We start from the raw sequence: 13,584 nt of genomic DNA, 5'->3' as shown, positions 1-13,584 counted from the left end.
ATCCATGACCGAGGCAGGATTCGAACCTGCGATCGTAGCCCAGAACTACTTAAACCTAACTAACCTAAGGACATCACACACATCCATGCCCGAGACAGGATTCGAACCTGCGAGCGTAGCAGCAGCGCGGTTCCGGACTGAAGCACCTAGGACCGCTCGGCTACAACGGCCGGCTTTCTACCATCATCAATTATTTTGTTGCCCAAATAGCAAGACTTTTAGTGTGCCGTTTTCTAATCTGATCCCAACAACATCGCGCGGTTTACTTCGAGGAGCAGACATAACTAAACACTATCAGAAGCTACGTAATTGATACAAACTGTTAGAGTGGGCTGCATTGCCTCCCGCTGGTCGAACCATGTACTGATGTTCCTTTGGATCGTAATCGTGAGCCTCTGGGAGTTCATTTTGTCGCTGAAAATAAACTTTCTTTTAAACGACACATCATCCAACTTGCAACGATCTTGAGAAACACACACGTCAGTGAAAGTCCAATAACGAGCAGGAGCTATTAAGTCCAGACCTCCAGAGAGGTAAAACACAGGACATAGAAACTATAACCAGTGAACAGACTAATACCGATCAATAGCAAACGACTGAAAATTTAAAAAAAAGCGTCGGATCCAATATTTGGATAATGAAACGACTGAATACGCGGTAAAGTATCTAATTAAAGTTGCAACAGTGTCGGGTTAGAGTTTCAGTAAATATACAAATTCGTGTCGTTCGAATTGTCACAGTCTTGCTTGCCTCACGAGGATGAATAAAGGAGCTCACTCTAGACCAGTGGTTACCAACCCGAGGGGTGATTACCCCCTGTGGGGTAAAATGAAATTTTCTGAGGGGTGAGAACGAAAATATTCGGAAAATTTAGAAATTTGTGGCAAGGTCTTATGAGACCAAACTGCCGAGGTCATCGGTCCCTAAGCCTACATATTACTTAATGTAACTTCAACTAACTTACGCTAAGGACAACATACACACTCCCATGCCCGGACGAGGGGAGCCGCACGAACCGTGACAGTGCGCCTGAGACCACGCGGCTAAACGATTCGGCTCTGTTTCAGACACGAGCCGAAATTATTTTCGAAACATCATTACTATTGTCATAATTTTGTAAGACTCTAATATTGATTGTATAAGTTATCAATAATCACTTTTTCTCAATTAGAAGCATTACTGTGATGGAGGTTATTGGTTCCTCACATCGTCTGCCCACTACACGCATACGTTGTGCTTTGTCCCGAACATCGCTGATGATAAATCTGAGAGATATGTGTAACAACTACTAAATATCTAACGAAAATATATTTTCCAAGTTGTAATAGTACCTGCAGTAGTCCAGAAATTGCTTGATTACTCGCTCCGAAATCCGAAACAGGAAAATGAATTAATGGCAGCACGTCACAGCAGCAAATACGCTCCTGGAAATTGAAATAAGAACACCGTGAATTCATTGTCCCAGGAAGGGGAAACTTTATTGACACATTCTTGGGGTCAGATACATCACATGATCACACTGACAGAACCACAGGCACATAGACACAAGCAACAGAGCACGCACAATGTCGGCACTAGTACAGTGTATATCCACCTTTCGCAGCAATGCAGGCTGCTATTCTCCCATGGAGACGATCGTAGAGATGCTGGATGTAGTCCTGTGGGACGGCTTGCCATGCCATTTCCATCTGGCGCCTCAGTTGGACCAGCGTTCGTGCTGGACGTGCAGACCGCGTGAGACGACGCTTCATCCAGTCCCAAACATGCTCAATGGGGGACAGATCCGGAGATCTTGCTGGCCAGGGTAGTTGACTTACACCTTCTAGAGCACGTTGGGTGGCACGGGATACATGCGGACGTGCATTGTCCTGTTGGAACAGCAAGTTCCCTTGCCGGTATAGAAATGGTAGAACGATGGGTTCGATGACGGTTTGGGTGTACCGTGCACTATTCAGTGTCCCCTCGACGATCACCAGTGGTGTACGGCCAGTGTAGGAGATCGCTCCCCACACCATGATGCCGGGTGTTGGCCCTGTGTGCCTCGGTCGTATGCAGTCCTGATTGTGGCGCTCACCTGCACGGCGCCAAACACGCATACGACCATCATTGGCACCAAGGCAGAAGCGACTCTCATCGCTGAAGACGACACGTCTCCATTCGTCCCTCCATTCACGCCTGTCGCGACACCACTGGAGGCGGGCTGCACGATGTTGGGGCGTGAGCGGAAGACGGCCTAACGGTGTGCGGGACCGTAGCCCAGCTTCATGGAGACGGTTGCGAATGGTCCTCGCCGATACCCCAGGAGCAACAGTGTCCCTAATTTGCTGGGAAGTGGCGGTGCGGTCCCCTACGGCACTGCGTAGGATCCTACGGTCTTGGCGTGCATCCGTGCGTTGCTGCGGTCCGGTCCCAGGTCGACGGGCACGTGCACCTTCCGCCGACCACTGGCGACAACATCGATGTACTGTGGAGACCTCACGCCCCACGTGTTGAGCAATTCGGCGGTACGTCCACCCGGCCTCCCGCATGCCCACTATACGCCCTCGCTCAAAGTCCGTCAACTGCACATACGGTTCACGTCCACGCTGTCGCGGCATGCTACCAGTGTTAAAGACTGCGATGGAGCTCCGTATGGCACGGCAAACTGGCTGACACTGACGGCGGCGGTGCACAAATGCTGCGCAGCTAGCGCCATTCGACGGCCAACACCGCGGTTCCTGGTGTGTCCGCTGTGCCGTGCGTGTGATCATTGCTTGTACAGCCCTCTCGCAGTGTCCGGAGCAAGTATGGTGGGTCTGACACACCGGTGTCAATGTGTTCTGTTTTCCATTTCCAGGAGTGTACATCAGTGCTACTATAGTGGTGTATACATTATTGTTATTATTACCATACTGTTAGTGGCTGTAGTCAGACAGAAAGCATTAACAGCCGGAAGCCTTCAAATTTCTGCCAGTTCAGAAGCAAAGATTGCAGCAACCAAGTGATATACGAACAGCAGGTATGGTGCACATATTTCAAATTGTTTGACTTTAAATGGGGTTGCAGTGTGCGTGTCAAGCAAGTGCCGCAGTAGAAAAGAGTAATGCAGGGGAAGCGTTTCATAACAGGGGTCTACCCTAGAATTCTTATCTGAGAAGGAGTTGTGAGCAGCACTTGCGATTCACGACCAATTTCTTCGCGTTCTTATCTGAGAAGGAGTTGTGAGTAGCACTTGCGATGCACCATGAATTCCTTCGTCATTCATTCTGACACACACACACACACACACACACACACACACACACACACACAAAATATCATTCATCTTTCATCATTTTAAAAATAAGCTTTCCAAGGAAAGTCTTTCACTCTACAGTGATTCAATGACTCTGAGCACTATGGGACTTAACATCTATGGTCATCAGTCCCCTAGAACTTAGAACTACTTAAACCTAACTAACCTAAGGACAGCACACAACACCCAGCCATCACGAGGCAGAGAAAATCCCTGACCCCGCCGGGAATCGAACCCGGGAACCCGGGCGTGGGAAGCGGGAACACTACCGCACGACCACGAGATGCGGACTCACTCTACAGTGTAGTTAGGTGCGAGAGTGGGGGAGGGGCTGGCAACAGCCAGCAGGGGGAATTGGGGGGGGGGGGATGCAGCTAATGTCTGATTGCACCCAGAGGTAATGATCTAACAAAGGTTGGGAATTACTGCTCTACACCCTAGAAAGAACAGTGGTCGTCGAAGTGCGATTCGCGGGTCGTATGCGGCCGGAATCAAAATGTGCGTGCAGCCCACTATTGTCAGCCGTTGTTTATAATAATATATTTCTAGCAAGTAACAGCGGAATCTGGACACTTGAACTAAAATTAAGAGCTTCTTAAGAGTGTATTTTTCTCGCTCAATAACAAATAAAGCTAATCAGAGAGACATAATAAAATACTACTGGTATTGCTTAGTTGTAATCGACGTTGCTGAATTCGGCCGTGGGCTGAGCCAAGTTCGCCGCTCACTTCAGGGCCAAAGTGATATGCAGCGCGGCCACTGCGGGTTCAGTTGAAGTGAGGGAGTGAATGTTTTGTTGTTTGTCTTACACCGCTGATAACTCATGAGCGTGTTCATCTAGCACCGATCAGCTGCTGCACTACAAATGTCAGAAGGAAGTAATTGGGCTTCGTGAATGCGCATTACAGAGACGGTCATCTTCTGATGTGGTACATGTTTTTACCAAGTAAGATATCAAGTTACGGGTGTTATCATACAGCGCACGAGTAAAAGAAATACGAAATTCGAAACATTTAGTAAACATTTGCGACCGTGTCTCATACTGCAGTTGCTGTTACTAATTCATATACCTTACTGATTTGTGTAGGTTACCAATTAATAGTGAAATCAGTAGGGTAAGATGTGGTAAACTGGCCAGGACGGGAAAAGTGACCATTGCATGTTTTTTTCCCGTGAACAGCACTGCTGCCTCCCGAAGAATGGTCGGACTGGTTCTAAGTATCTCTCCACTGTTCTCTGAGAGATAGAGGAAGCATGTTCCGTTAGTTTTAGTACAAACTTTTTTCATTTTTTTTGAGTCATTTGATCTTAGCTAACTCATTTATCTTATTCTTGTTAACCTCACTTGTATGGAGAGTAATTTTTTATAATGTAGATGTTTAAATAACGTCTTTTGACCTACAAATGTAGATCATTATTTATTTCAGTTTGATAGTTTCTTCTGTGGATCACTAACGCCGACGTGGCGTCCGGCAGGGAACAGTGGCCAAGATGGTCATCCAAATAAGAGTTAGTTACTTAGAAAAACTACGCGTAACACAACATATAAAACCAACTTCTAAACCCTTTTATATACAAAGCTGTGACCGCCATTCTACCCCTTTGTGACAATTCTGAATTAATTAAGTTATTTAAAACCGTCTCTGTGCTTTGCGACAATTTAGAATTAAATTAAGCTGTGTTATGTAAAACCGGCTCTGTTCCATTTGACCCAATACGAAAGTCCGATTGAAAACAGTATGCTGCCGCCGCCGCTTGGAAATATTTCAGATATTAGGGCGTGAAGATGCCTAGAAACAGTGCCTGGAAATCAGAAAAGCAAATGCGATGGCGGTGAACCACAGTGCCCGCTTAGGTACGGGAAAATGGTCACTATGTAAGCTTCCAGAAAAGTGCATTTAGTTCCAATAAATCATTTTCTTTTTCACTTAAAACATTTGTGTGATACCGTATGATATTCAAAATGTGTGTGTGGTAAGCCGTCAATAGCCACGGTTTCGTGAAAATTGAATTTCTCTTTGAGTGGCCACTTTACGCCACCCCCCCCCCCCCTCCCTTCCTATGTAAATTAAACTAAATACCTTTGAATCACAACTACGAACAACTTAATTGGAAAGAAAACATCGAAAATGTGGTGGGGATGGCAAACGGAAGACTGCGTTTATTGGCAGAACACTTAGAAAATGTAACAGATCTACTAAAAAGACTGTCTACACTACGCTTGTCCGTTGTCTTTCGGAGTACCGCTGCGCGGTTCTCACCAAATTTCAATTACCAATTTTCTCCTCCGAATGCGAAAATATTTTGTTGATGCCGACCTACGTAGGCAGAAACGAGCATCATAATAAAATAAGGGAAATCAGAGCTTGCACGGAAGGGTATAGGTGTGCTGTTCGAGAGTAGAATAATAGTGAATTATTATGAAGATGGCTCGATGAACCCTCTGCCAAGCACTTGAGTCTGATTCGCAGAGTATCGATGTAGATGCTGATCTAGGTGTCGCCCTACAGTGACAGTGTTGGCCCTTTAGCAAAAAGTTTGACGACCGCTGTTCGCCGGGATGGTTCTTTTGAAGGGCGTGGCCGAGCTCCGATTTCCTACTCCATCCTCGACACAGCTTGAGCTTTTGCTCCGCCTCCAGTGACCAAGATCTCGACAGGACGTTAAACCCTAAGCTTATTTCCTTCTTTCAAGGCGATGTCCGGGAATATTCTTGTCCCCAAATATCACTCCATAAAGAACGTGACGAAATCAGACTAGTAACATGTACAAAGCGGCATTCGTGTAAGCAATAATTCTTTCCTGCCCTATCCGTGAACTGCACGGAGCACATCACAATGCCCCGTTTTTTAATAAAAAGAAAATGTACTGCCATGTACTACATAGTGATCGCTTGCGTGTGCATGCACACGTATTATTATCGAAGGTAACGTCGAAGGCTTTGGCACCGGGGCAACATAAATTGAGGAGCGCCGGAACAAAAACGGATAAATCCGCATTTGCTGTTAATACAGAAAGTAACAAATAGTGATCTCTAAATGGCTCCACAAGCTATAAAAATAAGAAACACACCATAAAACACTTGCGTTGTGCTGAAAATTATTTTGTGGCAGCATGTATTACTCTCGTATCTCCCCCCTACAGCTCAGACACGTGAATACAGCAAAAGTGGATATATCGGGTTTTGTTCCGGCGCTCCTCAATTATTTGCTCTATCTAAAGCAGGACCTGTTGTTTTCTTGTCTTGTGAGGGAGTTGCATTACGGCGTTGTTTCCCACGTTTAACTGCGCCTGACACGAATATTTCAATAAACTTACTTCGTTTGAGAATTTTAGCCAGTGAGACCAACGTTTGACAATGGTTACTATGTGCATCGTCAGTTTGTGAAATGTGGAAGCGTCACGTCAGTTAAGAGCCGGTTAATTCCAGGTCCGTTAAATACTTCTCACTTCCAGAGCTGACAATTGGCATTGGCTGTCCAGACAATGAGCACTTTATGTAGTCACCAGTCGCATACGGTATATGCGTTTAGCTGAGGCAACGGGCGAGTGCGGTCGACTGGTGTTTGCCTGTTTACATCTGGCAGTGAGTAGAGTAAGGGTGTGCGAAGCGAACTGAATCACTGCAAGCTGTGCCATCAAATACTGGGCGTTAGGACGGATCAGAAAATGGCTTGTACATTGTCTTGGGTATGTCTATACTGTTAGAATAATACGAAAAGTTGTGCCTGCTAGGAAAAAAAAAGTGTATGAACTTGTTGAGAAAACACAAAAACTATGTGATGTAGTCATTCCGTTTATGGCTGTTGAATTTGCGGTTGCAATTTCGACATTTTGTCATTTTCAAACATGCTATAAGCAGACAAATTACAATAAATATTTCCACCCGCCGTATAATACGTAAAGGCTGTTGTGGATACAGCACTCATCTAAATGTTGAATTCTGGTACAAGACGTTTTCGTCTGTGGCCTTTATTCGTTCGCACGAAGCGACAGTGATTAAATTAGCTAAATATAAATTTTTAGTCATGTAGGAAATAATGAATATTTGAGCTCATATGCTAGACAAAAAAAGGAAGAACATGAAAATATGAGTTTTGTGAAACTGTAAACTCGACTGCAGAAGCCTGTGTAGAAGATCTTTGTAGCAGTGTTCAATTGACGAAAAGTCTGATTGCGTGATTAAGAAATTTGTAGAAGAGATTCTTCCGACTACGAGTTAAAAATACATACAATGGCTGGGAGCTGAACTATTTTTCTTTCAAAATCGGAAATCTAATTTTACCTCAGTTACGTACAAATTTAAAAGATTGTAATGTAGAAGAGACTCGTTAAATTACAAAATGTGTTAAAGTAATGCAGTTGAGACGCACTGAATTTGTGCGAAATCAGTTACATAGTTCACACATACGTAACTCGAGATACCAAACTTAGTGATCATTCACAACCTCCAGCATTAAAAGTCTCTCACGCTGTCCCTCTAATAAACATATGCACGCGCCAACAGATCAACGGACCGACAAATTGGACATGGTATGTGTTTTGACCGACCGACTCCCCCCGCCCCCCCCCCCCCCCCCCAAAAAAAAAAAAAAAAAGCAAATTGTGCCGTGTTCGGCGCTGTCGTGTCAACCGCCCCACAAAAGTTGTTGTTTGACAGTGTGCCCGGTTTTAAATGCTGCTACAATATTCATAACATGGTGCAAGGCGGACGGAACGTTGACAAGAGTTTCTTGAGGAATTAAAAAAAAACTGCAGATGTTTGTGAGGCGGTAGTAGTATAGCAATATAGATGCAAGAAATAAACACTTTTTAATTTTTTTAACGAATTTTTAATGGTTTTGTTTGGCGTAAAGAGATATTAAGTCCTTCGACCTTCTGTATTTGTTTTATTTCCATTTATCGGAAATTAAATCTAAAAACCGAAGTATCGACATTTAATGGAAGTTAATTCAGTGAACACACTTGCTTCATTGTTATTAGTGTTAAAAAAATGTCCGATCTATATCTAAGCCCTCTGAAATGAAGAGCAAAGTGTAGGTTTTTTTTACAGCTCGTAACAATTTCTGCGTGCTTCATTACTTATACATCTGTTGTATTTATTAGATGAGGTGCACCATATTCTTTATTCTTCAAATTATATGTGAATTTCTTAAGCTTACAGGCCATCTTTTATGCTACATAGATAAATTAATAACGTTTACGTTAACATCTTTTGCTATACCACGATGTTTTCCCTCAGTGTACTATACATCACGTTGAAGGTGCCTAAAACCATTTTAATTGATAATTGTGGAGATACAACAGCACAGAATTTGAGGTCCTCTTAATTTCTGCCACTAACTAGAAATCGTAGTGTAGCTAATAGTCTCTCCTTGCAGCTTACAGCCTCTCGTGACTGTTTTCTTAATCTTGAGAATTGTTTGATGTTCAGCAATGTCAAAATGATTATTTCATCCATTCTTAGGTAATAACAGAAATCGACTCCCAGCTGTTTAAGTAACAGAACGTGGTTTAATTTCTTCTCTTGCTTTATCCACTTCTTTACCCACAGTTTACTCCTTTTTTTATCATGTTACCAGTAAGACAGCCAAGGCAAGCCCTCTTCTGTTTGTGTGTAGAATCTAAACAGCAAACTTTCTAGTAACCAAATCACAAAAGAACATGCTAGTCGGTATGTCGGGCGGGCAGGACCCCCCCCCCCCCCCCCCCCCCCCACCACCCCACCTATATACACATTTATAGATGTCTCGTGCTTTTTTTCTTTGGAAATTACATTTTGCACCTGTACATTTACCGTTTCCCAGAACTCTCGAATCAGTTTATTAGTCTTGTAAGGTCACATTTTTTTCACATTCATCAATAAGCCCTGAGCGTGCTAGCTATGTAATTTTGTTTGTCCAGTGGCAGCATTCACCGTAATGTTAAATTCAATAAGTAAATTGGCAGGCTGTTCTTGGGTGGTGACCATTTACTGCATATCTTCTCCAGCTGTTCTATTACATTGTCCAGGCTCTTCTTGTAGCGTGATGGTATGTTTTTGAATCACGTAGCACAGCTTCCACAACTAGTTTAAGTTAATCAAATTTTTTTATTCAGTAATGGACTTAAGGTTTCCTTTTAGTAGCTCCTTTATTTTTTTTTATTTTTGTCACTTTTTTTTTTAATGCTGAACGGTGTATACAGTTTTATTATTGCACCCTAATTTTCTCCTTATTAAAATATAGTATTTTTTCCGGCAAATGTCTTTTCTATATAAGAAAGGTCATTCGGAGCGATAAGATGACGTTTGGTGTATTAGCTTTAAATTTTGCTGGTGCAAGTTTAGGTAATTAAATTCATTTGCTGTAGCCGAGCGGTTCTAGGCGCTTCAGTCCGGAACCACGCGGCTGCTACGGTCGCAGGTTCGAATCCTGGCTCGGGCATGGATGTGTGTGATATCCTCAGGTTAGTGAGGTGTAAGTAGTTCTGAGTCTAGGGGACTGATGACCTCCGATGAGAAGTCCCATAGTGCTTAGAGCGATTTGAACTATTTTTGAAATTTCATTTCGCCATTCTACTTATGGTTTGGGTTATATGTCCTGCAGTAACAGCAGCCGGTTTTACAGTTTTGTTACACTAACATATTTTGATCTATTTGATTTTTTCCCCTTCTCCATACGTTAAGGAAAGCTAAAAATGGTATGCCTTATCCCGGAATAAATATTATGTGACTTGGGGCAATGTGACGGTTCTTGTATTCAGAGGTGTAACTGTAATTGAGTGCTGATTTTTTACTGAGTAATAACCTTATCACTGTGCATGTTGTTACTAAATTCTGAAGAACCTTGAACTATGGCTCTTTGGCTTCATTTGCGCTGAAGTGCTAAACATTGGTCGTTTCATGATACCCATAAACTCTTTGCCGGTCAGGAACGGGGTAATGTATTACAGTTTTCTTCGGAAAAAAAATTAGCAGTCTTATGTCTAAAATATACCTATAAAATTCTTAAGCTTTTGAATTTATTGATGGTTCAGACTGGCTTTGATTTTTATTCCTCTACTAATAACATAATATGCGGCGCCTGAGCGTAGGACCATTCTGGAACCCTTAAGCACCGAAATTATAAACATATATGAAAAAGGAAAGGGGAAGAAAAAATTACGCCCAACGTGGGGCTCGAACCCACGACCCTGAGATTAAGAGTCTCATGCTCTACCGACTGAGCTAGCCGGGCTGTTGCATTGTCTGGGTTACTGTTTGTAGTAAACCTACACAGAGGGTCCTTTGTTGGTCTTCGTTCTGTCAATGTTTCGGTGAAAGTATGCTGTGTAGCTGTCAAGTTTGCTTTGTACGCTACGAACTGTAGTAAAGACAGTGCGTAGTGGTTTTCAATGCAAACTCGGTAAATTTGGTATTTTATTTGGCCTCTTTCAAATACCCATTTTGGCACCATCTGGCGGTGCTAGTTGTAACGAACGTGCTACTTGCAAGTCTGCAAGACAATAACGTAGGTGTTTATTCCTAAAACTTAAATCTGTTAAATGACATGTGTTTATCTTGTTTGTTTTATAAGTGCCTTGTGCTTTTCCATGCGAACGAAAGTGTATTTAATATGGACAGTTTAATGAATGGCTAATTTTCATGACCTGCCTTTTTTGTATGTATGCAAGAGCAAGCGATTTCCGAGAAGACCGGTATATGCTAACTTTTTTTTACTTTTCAGATAATGGCTAGCACAGACACGACGGAAACCCCTTCTTCTGACGCGGGGGATGCTCAAGGATTGCGTTAGTAAGTACATTTATTGTTTTATCATCAGAGGTTGTGTCAGTAAGCACTTACCATTCCATTATATTAGGTAGTACTTTTTTCAGGGCAACACAAACATCATACACACAGTTTGTGTTATGAGCGCTAATTACTCGTGCATGGCATGTTGTGCAGCAGTCTTCGTTAAGAGTAAAGATAGGCTGACAGTAACAGTTCTAAAATCAACTCCCCCTCCTTCCTTTCACCTTATTGTTCCCTTTCTCCCTTTGCTATCTGCACTATTTCAGTCACTCCCCCCCCCCCCCCCCCACACACACACACCATAATTAAAAGTGGGAATCAAAAATTTGAAACAAATTGGTTATGTTACTTTAGCGTCTTTATCATCCTTTTGTAATGATTACAAAGATTAAGTGCTGAATAGTAGGATAGAGTGCAATATTTATTATGTAGTTAGACTTCCAACAAATGTAGTAATGAGTGTCATGAAAATGGTGCTATGAAACAGCAGCTACAATGTCCTTTGGTCAAGGGTGACACATCACAAATGAAACAAATAGCCATGTAGAAACAGGAGAGTGGCAGATCATAGCACACAAACCCTCACCAAATGACACCACAGCACTTGATAAATATTATTATTATTATTATTATTATTATTATTATTATTATTATTATTATTATTGTAAACACTACACTGCCATATATGTATAGATCAGTCCATGCCAAATCAAGCAAAGGTTTGGACAACATGGTGTGTGATGTGTATTTGTTTAGTTGTATTTACTCATTGAATACACTAAAAGTACAAAATTTCATATGTTCTTGATGCATAGGAGTTGCTCGTTGTACTAAAACAGCCGTGTCTTTAACATCAGGACCATTGATACTAGGAAGCTGAAACTGATGACACAGTAAAAGTCTTGGTTTAAGCTGTACTTGATAAGGAACACAATGCTGTAACATTTGCTTGATTTTTCTAGAGAGAGAGAGAGTCAAAACTGAGTGCAGAGAGAATGAGAGTTCTGGAGATATAAAATGTAGAAAATTGTGTTACTAAAATCTGTGTTCTTCATTGTGACTGTGGCTTGATGCTTACTGAGAATTGAATTAAATCCTATAGTATGTTCCTGAGGGCTAAGACGAATATTCAGTACGAGTCATTGGCTTTGACCAGTGACATAATATGGGTGTTGTCATGTCACTTTGTGATGTGCGTTTTCACAGTCTGGTTATTAGTTGGCCAACTAATGTGAAAGCAAAAACCATGATTGTTGTGACACTGATTTGTAGGTTAGTCAGAGGTCCGAGTTAGGTTGGAAATCTGGATGTGAGTGGTGAAGCCAACAAAATGCAAAAGTGACAGGTTGATCTGTAGCTTAGCTGGTTTGAAAAAAATCATCATTGATAATTACGTTGTAATCGCTACGGCATTTACGTGTATGTCCTGTATTTCCTTTGTCACTGGCCAAACCTGGTGAGTAGTGTAGAATATTCCTCTTTATCCGTACCTCATAAGTAATAAAAGCTTGTATAGAAACAACTGCTTAGGTGCGACTTTAATGAATGTTGTTCGCATTTTTATAATTTTGAGCAGTCATTTTGTGATAAAGAGGAGGGGAGGAGAAAGAAGCTGCATGAAGCACTAACTTAAGTTTAAGACTTATGGTTCATACTTTCTTAGGATACATTCAACTACCACGTTTTAGATTTCAGGATTTAGATGATTAAAAAGTACAGTGAAGTGGAGATCACTTTTTTTGAATGGCTTGCAGTCATGGTACGCCACACGGTGTAATTTCAACCTGGAATTTAGACATTTGGAATCATTGTTTTCTGTATGATTTTTTAATTGTTCTGAATTGGGGTTATAACCTTACTTCATTTTGTTAGTGTTTATTTGTTGCACATAATTCAAAATGGATGCCAGTAATGGTTTATTGAATGAAACTGTAGTTGTCAAGACTTCATTTTCAAATGGCCTTTGTAAGTGTTGTCTAGCAGCAAGCCTCATAATGGGGCACAGCAAGTCCATTGCAAATGCATCTACTTTTTGCCATTCTGCACCAATATCATCATCTTATTAAGTGTGTGTTGAGAATTCTTTTTCAGCTGCCATCACAAAAGAACAACCTATTTTCAATGTCAGATAACTCGATCTTTGATATTGAGATCAGCTATGACTGGAAAAGCATTTAGTGCAACTACATAATCTTCCTAGCTCTGGAAAATCCAGGATATAAAAACAATAATATTATGAAAAGTAGAGTGCTACTCACCACATAGGTGGCACAATGAAAAGATTGGTAAATGATAAGCTTCTGGACAAGAGCCCGTATTTGGAAATAGAAATTCAGACATTAAGAGTTTTATTTTATCCTCATTGTAATACACTACAAAAGGATGCAATGAGACTTCACTGGTGTTAAATCCAGTCTAGTCGACAAGTATGGGGTCTCTAGGAAACCTGAGTTCTCAGACCACTGGACAACATTAAACCAAATCTTATTGAGAGTTTTATTACAAGAAAGTAAATGACAATACTTAACTTTTGACA

General features: G+C 41.8%; 1 protein-coding gene and 1 non-coding gene across 4 annotated transcripts in view; one reads left to right on the top strand and one right to left on the bottom strand.

The window, feature by feature from the left end:
- Positions 1-13,584, top strand: part of LOC126419459 (caspase-1-like) — a 93,949-nt gene that overhangs the window by 9,325 nt on the left and 71,040 nt on the right. Inside the window, exons 1-2 of one of the 3 annotated variants that reach the window (XM_050086657.1) lie at positions 10,595-10,764; positions 10,981-11,048. In XM_050086657.1, the coding sequence (XP_049942614.1) occupies positions 10,984-11,048 (65 nt within the window). In that variant the 5' untranslated portion in view covers positions 10,595-10,764; positions 10,981-10,983. Of the gene's footprint in view, positions 1-10,594; positions 10,765-10,980; positions 11,049-13,584 lie in introns of those variants that run through there. The other 2 variants (XM_050086665.1, XM_050086650.1) reach the window with 2 other exon arrangements.
- Positions 10,419-10,491, bottom strand: Trnak-cuu (transfer RNA lysine (anticodon CUU)). The gene has a single exon. It is a non-coding gene; the product is annotated as a tRNA-Lys (tRNA).

The sequence above is a fragment of the Schistocerca serialis genome, chromosome 1 (genome assembly GCF_023864345.2).
Source record: "Schistocerca serialis cubense isolate TAMUIC-IGC-003099 chromosome 1, iqSchSeri2.2, whole genome shotgun sequence".
NCBI lineage: Eukaryota > Metazoa > Arthropoda > Insecta > Orthoptera > Acrididae > Schistocerca > Schistocerca serialis.
The sequence above is the reverse complement of the archived record's forward strand: the minus strand, read 5'-3'. Positions and strand labels throughout refer to the sequence as shown.